At 40.5% G+C, this 13,099-nt stretch overlaps 1 protein-coding gene across 1 annotated transcript in view; it reads right to left on the bottom strand.

Annotated features, from left to right (window-relative positions):
• The window catches only part of vps8 (VPS8 subunit of CORVET complex), a 235,614-nt gene that overhangs the window by 12,911 nt on the left and 209,604 nt on the right, over nucleotides 1–13,099 (bottom strand). The window contains exons 36-39 of the mRNA XM_077496349.1: nucleotides 12,751–12,840; nucleotides 12,385–12,552; nucleotides 9,031–9,079; nucleotides 6,264–6,346 (exon numbers count right to left, since the gene is read on the bottom strand). Coding sequence (XP_077352475.1) covers nucleotides 6,264–6,346; nucleotides 9,031–9,079; nucleotides 12,385–12,552; nucleotides 12,751–12,840 — 390 coding nt within the window. The remainder of the gene's footprint in view (nucleotides 1–6,263; nucleotides 6,347–9,030; nucleotides 9,080–12,384; nucleotides 12,553–12,750; nucleotides 12,841–13,099) is intronic.

Raw genomic sequence — 13,099 nt, 5'->3', positions numbered from 1 at the left:
AATGGTCGAGTTCATCACTCGATCACTGACCAATCGAGCATGCAATTCACTTTCTCACGGAAAAACGTGAGGCAGAAAGACGTTCAAAGATACAACAACTGAAGACAGCTGCAGTAAAGGCCTAGCAAAGCATTACAAAGGAGGAAACTCAGAGTTTGGTGATGTCCATCGGTTCCAGACTTCAGGTAGTCATTACCTGCAAAGGATTCTCAACAAAATATTGAAAAGTACCATTTTACTTTACGCTATGTTTATGCTTCCAATTACGTTTGAGCCCCTGAAATAAGGAGCATTTGCATAAAAATAGCTACAATTCTTACATACTTAATCATATATTTCTGTTCAACCTCTTGAATTAAAGCTTAAAGTCTGCACTTCCATTTCATTGTAGTTGTTTCCGTTTAAATCCAATGCAGTGTCATGGATAGCCCAAATCATGAAAATTGTGTCACTGTCCAAATATTTCTGGGCCTAACTGCAGGTTTATTGTTTATTAGAGCCCCATTAGGTATCGCAATGTGCAAAAGCTAATCTTCCTGGGGTCCACAAAATTGAAAAACTGATCAATACAAAATAACAAACAATCAATAAAACATAATATTAGTAATGAAATAAAATAATACGAATGATGAATACAAATAAGACAGAATGATGATAATGCTAAATAATGAAAGCACAAGAATTGTAACCCAATTTTCCATCACACTAGATACACCAATATACTCACCAATGCTGGGTGGTGAACCTCAACGTGCCTTTGTTATTGAGGCTTTATTTTCATTAAATATCTTTTTAACTTCTTCTTGAAACTTGTTTGTACAACCCCTAGCAAAAAGCTTGGAATCACCAGTCTTGGACGAGCACTCACTCAGACGTTTTATTCTGTATATCCAACTCAGATAAAAAGCATGAAACAGTCGTGAGGTCATTCCAAAGTGCAACATTTTGGCTTTCAGAAACACTAAAAGAAATGTGCTGGAAAAACATTGTGCTGGTCAGTAAATGTTACTTTTATAGAGCAAGTGCAGGGAAATAAATATGGAATCACTCCATTCTAAAGAAAAAAATATGGAATCACTCCATTTTGAGCAGAAAATGACACACCCAGTCAATTTCCTTTCCTTAATTGGGCACCTGCCTCAAATTACATCTGCTCGTTAGTCAGCAGTTAAAAACAGTGCAGTCATCCCACTTTGGAGGGTTGCTGGACCAAGTGGATTGGCAAGAATCATGGCTCCAACAAGGGAGATGTCTTTTGAGACCAAAGACAGGTCAAACTTGTGAAGTAGGTAACTCTACACGTATGGCTGCCAAAGATGTGGGCTGTTCACAGTCAGCTGTATCGAAGATCTGGACCAAGTACAAACAGCATGGGAAGATTGTTAAAGTCAAGTGTACTGGTAGACCAAGGAAGACATCTAAGCGTCAAGACAACTAAAGGCCTTTGTCTTGAAAACAGAAAATGCACAACAAGACAAATGAAGAAGAAATTAAGAAATGGGAGGAAGCTGGAGTCAAGGTATGTGATAGAACTGTGCAAAATTGCTTAAAGAAAATGGGATTTACGTGCAAGAAAGCTAAAAGGAAACAATCATTGACGTTTAAACAAAAAAGAACAAGACTGCAATGGGCTAAGGAGAGGCAATCATGGACTGTGGATGACTGGATGAATGTTATCTTCAGTGATGAGTCACGAATCTGCATTGGACAAGGTGATGATGCTGGAACTTTTGTTTGGTGCCGTTCCATTGAGATTTACAAAGAAGACTGCCTAAAGAAAACATCAGAATTCCCACAGCCCTTGATGATATGGGGCTGCATGTCAGGCAAAGGCACTGGGGAGATGGCTGTGGTTAACTTTTAAATAAATGCACAAGTTTACATTGAGATTTTGGACAGCTTTCTTATCCCTTCAATTGAAAAAATGTTTGGGGATGATGAAATCATTTTCCAAGATGACAATGCATCATGCCACAGAGCAAAAACTGTGAAAGCATTCCTTGGAGAAAGACACATCCAGTCAATGTTATGGCCTGCAAATAGCCCGGATGTCAACCCAATTGAAAACCTGTGGTGGAAATTGAAAAAAAAAAAAAAAAAAAAAAAAAAAAAAAAGGCCCACAGCAAGACTCCGACCTGCAAAGATGATCTGGCAACTGCAATTAAAGAAAGTTGGCACCAGATTGAATGGATGAATGAATCAATGAATGAATGAATGAATACCTTTATTGTCATTGTAAATAGATAAATACGAAATTAAAAAGGCCGCTCCAGTAAAGTGCTTCATCTTTAAAACCACCATTAAAACCATACACAAACACAAATTTAAGAAATAAATACTAAGAGCACCCATTAGTTAAAAATAGTACTTATGGCTGTTTAAAAGAGTTACTACACTCGGGGGAAAAAACTGTCTGTACCTACTAGTTCTGGTTTTAAGGCACCTATAACGTCTCCCTGAGGGCAGTAACTAAAAAAGTGCATTGGCAGGGTGAGAAAAGTCCTTTACTATTTTTCCAGCTTTTGAGACCAGTCTACAATTTGCAATTTCTTCTAATGAAGGAAGGGAAAAGCCAATGATTTTCTGTGCAGAACAGATGACTCTCTGTAGACATTTTTTATCAGCTGCCGAACATCCATTGTACCACACAATCATACAATATGTCAGGACACTGTCTATTGTAGACCGATAAAAACACACTAAAAGTTTCTCACAGACCTCGTTTTTTTTTTATCCAGCAGTCTAAGAAAATGCAAACGCTGCTGTGCCTTCTTCACTACTGCTGTAGTGTTATCTGTCCATGTCAGCCTGTCAGAGATGATGGTCCCCAAAAATGTAAAAGTTTTTACTCTTTCCACACTGTTCCCGTTAATCATCAAAGGGAGGGGTCAGTGCCATGCTTCCTATAGTCAATAAGTTCTTTTGCTTGACTTGTGTTGAACATCAGGTTGTTGTCCTTACTCCATGCTACCAGTCTGTGGACTTCTTCTCTGTATGCCGACTCGTCTCCTCCCGAGATAAGTCCGACCAAGGTGGTATCGTCAGCAAACTTTATGATGGTGTTGTTGGGGTGGAGCGGGGTGCATTCATATGTGTACAGAGAGTAGAGCAGAGGACTCAGTACACAGCCCTGTGGGGAGCCGGTACTGAGAGTGATGGTAGAGGACACCTGGTTACTAAGCTTCACTGATTGAGGTCGGTTGGTGATGAAATCCAAAATCCAGCTGCAGATCTGTGGTGAGAGGCCGAGATGACTCAGTTTCTTCAGGAGGATGTTGGGGATGATGGTATTAAAGGCAGAGCTATAATCGACAAACAACATCCTCACATATGACCCACTGTGCTCCAGATGATTCAGGGCCGAAGAGCAAAGGAAATGGCGTCATCTGTGGACCTATTTGATATGTATGCAAATTGCAATGGGTCCAGAGATGGTGGGAGGATAGTTTTAATGTGCCTTAATATGAGCCGTTCAAAGCACTTCATTATTACAGGTGTGTGTGCCACAGGTCTGTAATCATTTAGTGACCTCGGGGAGGACTTTTTGGGGACCGGGATAATAGTTGAGGTCTTCAAACATGACGGAATGGTGGCTTTGGTGAAGGATAGATTAAAGATATTGGTAAGAGTTGGTCGGCGCATGCCTTGAGTACCTTACCTGGTACTCTATCTGGTCCAGCGGCCCTCCCAGGGTCCACCGACTTGAGCACGCGCCTCACATCATGTTCCAAAATTGCAGGTTGTTGAGTCCCAGGGAAGGGAGGGAATGGCAGATCCACTGTTGTTCTTTTAACCTCATATCTAGCAAAAAAACAGTTCAGCTTCTCAGCTAGAGAGCCATCCGTGTTTGTAGAAGGGGGATTGCTACCCTTGTAGTTCGTGATCTGCTTTATTCCCTGCCACACCCGTCTTGGATTGTTGTCTGCAAAGTGATCTTCTATTTTCCTTTTGTAATCCCGCTTTGCCTCCTTGATGCCCCTTTTCAGGTCGGCTCTGGCTGCACTGTAGCTGGTCCAGACCTGTAAGCAGCATCTCTAGCTTTGAGTAAAGTTTGAACATTTTTATTAATCCATGGTTTCTGGTTAGGGAAAACTTTAACATACTTGTCCACAGTAACAGCATCTATGCAGGTCGTAATGTAACCAATTACAGTTTGAGTGTAATCATCCAGATCCGACTGCTCAAAAGGTCCCATTTTGTACTCTCAAAACAGTCCTGCAGCTGTAACAGGGCTCCTTCTGGCCAGATTTTAACGGTCTTCATTTTTTCTGGCTTTGTTCTCTTCCTAAAAGGAGTGTAAGCTGGGATAAGGAGCAGTGAAAGGTGGTCTGAAAGTCCCAGGTGTGGAATGGGAGCTGCTCTATATGCATACTTAATATTAGAGTAAACACGATCTCATGTGTTTTTCCCTCTGGTGGCACATTTCACGTATTGGGTGAATTCAGGAAATACAGTCTTTAAGCATGCCTGATTAAAGTCCCCAGCAATAATGTGGACTCCGTCAGGATGAACCCTTAGCTGTTTGTTTACAATAGCATGCAAGTGAGCTAACGCTGCGCTAATATTAGCATCTGGGGGAATGTATACAGCCGTGACAATCACCACTGTCAGCTCTCTCAGAAAGTATAGAGGTCTGCATTTAACGGATAAAGTCTATGTCTGGAGAACAGTAGCACTGAATAATCCTACTGTCAGAACACCAGGCGTCATTCACATACAGACAAAGACCACCACCGCTGGTCTTACCAGAATCTTTGATGCGATCCTGTCGGTGAATGGTGCGGCCTGCCAGCTGCACTGCTACATCGGGGATTAGTGAGTGAAGCCAGGTTTCAGTGATCACTAACACACAGCAGTCCCACACATAGTTGTTTTTGGCCAGCTGCAGCTCCAATTCATCTATCTTGTTTAAGAGAGACCTGGCATTGGAGAGGAATATGCTTGGTAGTGATGGTTTATGTGGCTGTTTGCGAAGCCTTACTAGTAGGCCCGCACGACAGCCTCGCTTCTGGTTCCGATCCCGGCGCAGCCTCTCTTCTGCTTCCGATCCCGGCGCAGCCTCCGCTGCTTGCAAGGGCCGACAATAGTCCATGGAGATTCCACTGGTCTCGCTATTTCCTCCGGGATGTTATTCGTCCGATGGAATTCCGCTGAAACAACTCTGCCGCATTGTAGTCCATAATTGATGAGCTCTTGTCGGCTATAATTAATAGCCTGACAAGTCTTCAACATCCATGCCACAAAACACACGAAAAATAAGCACCTTACTGGAAAGCCAAAAGCCACAGCACTTCTGTGCGCCACCATCTTACTCATCTAACGATTGATGAAGAATACTGTGTCACTCATCAAGTCCATGCCTCAGAGAGACTGCAAGCTGTCATAAAAGCCAGAGGTGGTGCAATTAAATACATTTACTGACCAGCACAATGTTTTTTCTTCATTTATTTTAGTGTTTCTGAAAGCCAGGATGTTGCACTTTGGAATGACCTTACGACTGTTTCATGCTTTTTATCTGAGTTGGATGTACAGAATAAAATGTCTGAGTGAGTGCTCGTTCAAGACTGGTGATTCCATTCTTTTTGCTAGGGGTTGTATATTCATGATATCAGGTAATGAGTTCCATCCTGTAATAGCGCTATAAATTAGTGAAGATTTGTTCTGGGGTTTGGAACTGCTAAATCACTTGAACTAGCTTGTCTTGTAATATGATTATGTTTGTTACTTATGTGCACTTCTTTGTATGAAATGTTTTCCTTCAAAACATCCATCCATCTTCTGCTGCTTATCCGAGGTCGGGTTGCAGGGGCAGCAGCTTTAGGAGGGAAGCCAAGACTTCCCTCTCCCCAGCCACTTCAACCAACTCCACCGGCGGGATCCCAAGGCATTCCCAGGCCAGCCGAGAGACATAGTCTCTCCAGCGTGTCCTGGCATCCCGCCGGTGGGACATGCCCGGAACACCTTCCACTGGTGTTCTGGTGTTCCGTTCCCCATTTTTGCTCCATTAGCTAATATCTTTCAAATTGAAATAGGAGGAAACAGACGGTAAAAATACTTTTTACATTTCAGAGCCTGTACTATTTGAATGAGTACTTTTACCAAAACAGTTTTTTTTTTTTTACACAAGTAACTGTACTTTTACTAAAGTAGAGAACGTCAGTACAACAAGGACTTCAATCTTGTTTGAACCATAAGTACAGGTATATAGTAGCAAACAGTTGAGAAATGAGTAGCGGTAATTAAAAACAAATAACAGACATACCTGCAGTATTTGCTGGATGATAGCAGGCAGTGAAACCAAGCTGCTCATACTATTGAGAACGTTCATTGTCAGGTCTTTTAAGACTGGAAAAACATAAACAGGTACAGTTTTTTTTGTTTTTTTGTTTTGTTGTTATTTTCTTTAATCAGCACTATTAACATAAACATTTGTTTATTGGTGTGGTTAACATAGTTTCATAGTATGAAAAGATAGCATTTTCTATCTATGCCTGCAAACTTGGTCAAAATCTGTCCTGGGTTTTAACAAATTACAGGGAGTCCTCAAGTTAAGGCGCACTCGCCTTAAGGCGTTTCGACGGTTACGCCCGGTCCGCCATTCTGGCTCTTCGTCCACCATACAGTATAGCACGCAGTGTGTTCCACTAAACCGTTATGTGTAAGCAGTGGATCCCAAAAATGCAGAGACCAAGTAACAAAGAGCACACAATGAACAAAGTCCAACTGAAATCGCTTGCAAATGCAAGGAACGAGAAGAACAAAAAGCGCACGTCAAAACGCGGTAATCTAAATAAACAAAAGGTGCTTGCACCAAACAAGGGCAGCAAGAAAACCGTAATCAACAGATAAAAATACTTACAGAAAAACACGGAAGCAAGATCAAAAACGGGCGAGGCTAAATGTGGTCGAGGAACAGGATCAAGAAGTCGAGACTACAATTGGGCTAAGGAGGTGAGCAAAACAAATAGTCCGACAAATTACTCTGACTTCAGCTGCCTACACACACACACACACACACACACACACACACACACACACACACACACACACACACACACACACACACACACACACACACACACACACACACACACACACACACACACACACACACACACACACACACACACCCCAATTGGGAAGTGGTTGCAGGTGTGTGTCTCCTGGGACCTGTCCACTGGTCAGACTGACCTTTAGCTAATGCTAGCGCTTGTGCACTTGTGGGAGTATCTCTGGCTTTTTCGCCCTTTTTTTCCCCCACATAAGCCCCCCCGCCCCCCTTCTTGTCCATAATTTTTGTAAAAATTTTAATGTATTTAAAAAAAATGTTATGCATATTATTTTGATGTAAATATTGACTTTAAAGGTGCCCTCATATGAAATGTTCACTTTTTTTGTTTTGTTTGGGGGGGGGGTTGACATAAGTATGCCTGACTGCCAGTCCCCAAAGTTGTGAAATAAACAACCCATGTTTCCCTTTCCTATCGGCGTTTGTATCACATTAGCTCAAACAGCACTCTCAAATGGGCTGTTTCAGCAGGTCGGTTTTACACGTCACTAACCCCACCTTTTTCGGTTTTACACGTCACTAGCTCAGCGCGAACTCCACCCTCACAATTTTCAACCCCTCCCCCCCGCCGGAACAAACAAACAGCAGCAGCAGGAGGACAGCATGGTCCACGATTTCGCAGCCCTGTATCTCTGGCCCGGAGGGTCGTGGAGTGTCGGCACCTACACCGTTGGAAAGCCGAGGTCAAACCAGTTCCGGGGATGTGTTAATTTTCCCCGTAGGACTTATAGTTCGACCGGTCCAGGGGTGTCAATCCCAGTAGCTGTACCCGGAAAATGTGCATCGTGGAGGATTAGCAGCAGACAGTTTGTGGCAATCATTTAACTGACGATTGTTTAAGGAATTTGGGACAATACAAATGTGGATTACCAGAACATCTTTCACTTATGCCGGGATTGATACCAACTATTGAAACTAATGAGCCAAAATTACTTCAGGTGCAGACGTGAAGACTGTTAAACAGGAGCACACGGAAAAGATGAGACTGGGCCACGCCCAACTCATTTTGTAGTCAAAAACACACGTTAGTCTGGTGAGACTTGGCCACGCCCACCAAAATCCGCTCATTTGATGCTAGGCTAACAGTAGACCTTCCTCGTGGAGACTGCAACTCTACAACAAGGTACAATTTCGGGAACATTTCTTTGGATACAGTATTAGGGCGTTCAGAGGATGATTGGTGTCATTGCTGCAAAGCTCATTTCAGGAGATCTTTAATGGGGAAATTCAACCTAAGTCAAAATTCGAGTTACATCGCTAGTGTAGGAACGGAACTCCAACGTAACTCGAGGACTCCCTGTACAGTAATAAGCCAAATGGGAGAAAAATAAAAATAAAGGTCATAAAAACGTATCCAAGTTTAGAAATTTGATTATGTATCATCATTAAATTAAAAAGTATCCATATCGGTATTGGTAATTGCAATATTGGTACTCATCAGTATGTCAGGTACGATAACACAGGGAGATTCAAAAAATGCTCACTGTGTGATTCTAATTTTAAAAGTAGTTATTCAAGGTTACCTTTTCCCACTATGAATTCAAAGATTGTTGTTGCAAGTTGAAATGAGACTGATCCAAATGGCTGAAGTTACAATCAGATATGACATCAATAGCAGCCTTTAGAATTTTGATATGCATTGTAACAAAAAGAAACCTTTATTTGTCCTACCATGGCAAATTGCACTTCCACTCAACAATTGTTTGCCCTGTCCAAGGGCAGGTGATACTCACAAAACCATCCAGCATTTCTCCAGTAACAACACTCAAAACTCCATATTCCTTAGTCTTTTAAGATCTTTTTTTTTTTTTTTTACATTATCCAATTCAGTACTTAAACTCATCCAATATGTTTATGTGGTCTGCACAGTATCCCCGAGACTTATAAAGTCTGACTTTCAGACCTGTAAAATTTGATCATAGCAAAAGTAACAAGATATTGGAAGTGTGAGCTTCTCTACCTTGTTTCTGGGGAGTCATCAAAGTCTCCAATAATGAAAACCACAGCTCCTGTATGAAAGACAAAACACAAAACATCTTTGTTGTACATGCTTTGACTACAAGAGGTGATTATGAAACAGCACATTCCTAATTCACACATCAGTCTCCCCTTTTCACAGCACAGTATTTAGTCAGTGTACCACAACTGCAATTGGCTTGGAAATTTGCGGTGGTCAGTTTTCCACTACAAAATGAGGGAAGGCACAAAGGTGGGGTGGTCATAAAGCGTCCAAATTGACAAGCGCTCTGCTTCACTTCATGCTGTCATATCGAATGTTCTAGGAAGCATGTCTGTCAAAGGCCCTTTGCTTCCGATGCTTTTTCCAGTGTGCTGCAGCCATAATGAGTACAAGTAGAGGTGGTGTAGCGAAAATGGGTTGTCGTTTTGACAAATTAATAATTTAGATGGTACGGAGGGAAGTTGCAATTACCTCAGTAACCTCTGGGGCACCATGTTGCTTTGCTTTAGTTAGTACATTGTACGAGCAAAACAACGATAAAATCTTTCATTAGTCGTTCATAATCTGAAGTCACTACACTCAATATTCATGGTTCTTTGTATCAACAAAAGAATAATAATCCACTCGAACACATAGCTGGCGGAATTGAGTTTATAAAAACATGCATTTATTTCATTTTTGTTACACATTCAGAATCAAAACACTGCCTAACTAACTATCGTATTGTAAGAAGAAAATAAATCAAATGAAGCTAATGAAAATAGGAAAGGAATACGAACAGGAAACAGGAAAGGAGACATTTAACTTGTCAGATCTTTGAATGTTTAAAATGTAAGTTGCACACAGTGGTATGTCGAATTGGTGATCAAAGCGTACACTTGTGATTTGGCTGTTGCTTCAAGCGAGCAGAAAGGGAAAGTCTTTGAAGAAATGGGGAAAAAAGGGGAGGGGAGGGGAGGAGAGGTGTGTGTGAGAGAGAGAGAGAGAGAAAGAGAAAGAGAAAGAGAGAAAGAGAAAGAAAAAGAGAGAGAGAAAGAGAAAGAGAGAGAGAAAGAGAGAGAGAGAGAGAGAGAGCTTCAGTTGTTTTTAAAGTTTGTGGGTGTGGCTGGTAGGGGGTGTGGGCACAATCCGTTCTAGTATGGAGAGAAATTTGTGTCTTTATTTTCAATCAAACAAAAAAGGAATTTGCAATCAAAAAAAAATTTCAATCAAACAAAAAGGGGATTTGCAATCAAAAAAAAAATTCAATCAAACAAAAAGGGGATTTGCAACCTCAAATAAATTTTAATCAAACAAAAAAGGGTTTTCATATAAAATAAAAATTTGCAAACAAAAAAAAAACATTTCAAACATGGATTGGTATTTTAATAAAATCTTTTGCAAGCATTTTTTTTGGTTTGTTTGCGAATCTGTTTTTTGGTTGCGAATCTGTTTTTTGGTTGCGGATCTGTTTTTTGATTGAAACCTGTTTTTTGGTTGCAAATCTTTTTCTGTGTTGTGTGGGCGGCGTCCTCGTGTCAACCGATGATAGAAGCCTTGTCATTGGTCAGCTTGGAAGCCGCTGCGACAACTTTCATTGGTCAGATAGGAATGGGGGTGTGACAATGTTCGTCTGACTATTTCCTGGTTCATTTTGTCCAGTCGCCGCCAGCATCGAGGTAAATATGACCCCCCCCCCCCCCCCCCCCACTTCTAGTTTTCCGTTTTGTTTATCTGACATTTATCTAAAAGCAACCCTTGATCTATCGTTTATCCGGTGATTTGTTCTAACCATTACAATTAACGTAATCACTCACTCAGCATTGCTTAGCCATGTTAGCTAGCTAGGTAACTGATGGTCCGATACATGAGTCAGTCATGAAGCTATGTTGTTGGCAGTCAAAACACAAATATACGGCTAATTTGGGATAGCTGTTAGGATGAAGTTTTGTTGTTTTTTTTATACTCATAAAGAAACCTTTGCATTTGTTTCACATACAGGCAGGGCTGGGAATCGAATTTATTTACACTAGCTGCTTCCCCTAAATCTTGGATGTTTGAAGTAGAGATTAAATTCGTGATAATTCTGTGATTATTATTTATTGGTCCTGGTTGTTTACTGTACGAGTCAGGTTGAAAAAGAGGGGGAACTCATGCACCATCAAAGCGGTGACACTGCTACTACTCGGATCCAGGCCACGTAACCGTTTGATTTTGGTTAGTCTAGTCATGAATCGTGATGTTTTGTTGGTACGAGAAACGGCCCCAATAAACGGCCTGCTGAGATAGCTGTTATTATGCTTATTCATGATTATTTTATTACATTACATCATTACATTAATAAAATGCTAATTATTAATCACTTATGAGAAGTTCTGGTCATTGAAATACGTAGCCTCTGCTACATTTATTATGTCTTGGGTGTTTGAAATACAGAGGAAGTGACAGATTACGTAATATAAATACATTTAGTTCCTGTGATTGTTTCATTGTAGTTCTCCTGTTTCAATAATGTTCAAAACATGTGTCAAACATAACTTTGTCAGAATTATTTACCTCGATGCTGGCGGCGACTGGACAAAATGAACCAGGAAATAGTCAGACGAACATTGTCACACCCCCATTCCTATCTGAGCAATGAAAGTTGTCGCAGCGGCTTCCAAGCTGACCAATGACAAGGCTTCTATCATCGGTTGAACGGAGGACCCCGCCCACACAACACAGAAAAAGATTCGCAACCAAAAAACAGGTTTCAATCAAAAAACAGATCCGCAACCAAAAAACAGATTCGCAACCAAAAAACAGATTCGCAAACAAACCAAAAAAAAACGCTTGCAAAAGATTTTATTAAAATACCAATCCATGTTTGAAATGTTTTTTTTTTGTTTGCAAATTTTTATTTTATATGAAAACCCTTTTTTGTTTGATTAAAATTTATTTGAGGTTGCAAATCCCCTTTTTGTTTGATTGAATTTTTTTTTTGATTGCAAATCCCCTTTTTGTTTGATTGAAATTTTTTTTTGATTACAAATTCCTTTTTTGTTTGATTGAAAATAAAGACACAAATTTCTCTCCATATTCTAGCCCCCCATTTTATAAAAGTCTGGCTCCACCAGTGACTGTACATGCAAGAAGTCTTTTTCCAAATGTATCATTCAGGTGTGTTGTGACAAGCCAGTTTGTTCGACAAGTCAGTGAGACTTTGATTTTCATCTGGTGTTAGTTAGACTATTCCATCAATGAGATTTTCTCTTGCGTAAACATCGAGAGTGGTCCCATCCTTAGTAGTCAAATCTAACCGTTAGGAGATGGGATCACTGGAGCATTTCTGATAAGAGAACTGTGAAATACTGTTGAGACACTAAAATAAATTACCTTGATTTGTGGCTGCTGGAGTTTCTGAGAGTTACGATGACCCAAAGCAATCAGGTTATTCAGTGAATTTTCTACTCTCTTCAATACAGCTGACTCATTTTCTTTTTCGTCTTCGTTCTGCCCTCTGGTGGGGTCAGCAGTCAGCAGAGAAAGCTGCACTTTTAATGCCTATACATGAATATTGGAGGTAGAATCAGACAGTAAGAAAATATATAATTGTGTCACTAATGTAACAAAAGGATGAAACAACAGTGTGCACATTTTAGACAAATTTGTTATTAATTCAGCAAATGGACTTAAAAAAAAATTGGTATTGTCTGGTTGAATAACCATTTCTCCCTGGGAATTTTCTATTAATTGTTATACCTCTAACAGAACTGTAAATGCTCCATAAAAGTCTCCCTTCTTCTCGAGCAAATAACCTGTAGCTTCACTGGAGTGGTACTTCTCAGTGATCTAAAAAAAAAAAAAAAAAAAAACAAAGAAAAAGAAAGAAAAAGCAAACTGTTCAGTGCATTCGGCTTTCCACCTTGCAAGAGTCAGCAGTCACATCCAAAATTTCAGAAGAAATGTTTCTAGTTCCCAATACAGTATTCCAAAACGTCACTCTGCCACATCCTTTCTGACATTGCAGTCTTAGCAGCTGTATAAAGATAAATGTATACAGACAAACACGTACCTGTAGTTAGGTCCGTACTTTGCTCATTTAATGTCT

This window comes from Festucalex cinctus, chromosome 14 (genome assembly GCF_051991245.1).
Source record: "Festucalex cinctus isolate MCC-2025b chromosome 14, RoL_Fcin_1.0, whole genome shotgun sequence".
Classification (NCBI taxonomy): Eukaryota; Metazoa; Chordata; class Actinopteri; order Syngnathiformes; family Syngnathidae; genus Festucalex; species Festucalex cinctus.
This window is presented reverse-complemented; position numbering and strand designations above follow the sequence as displayed.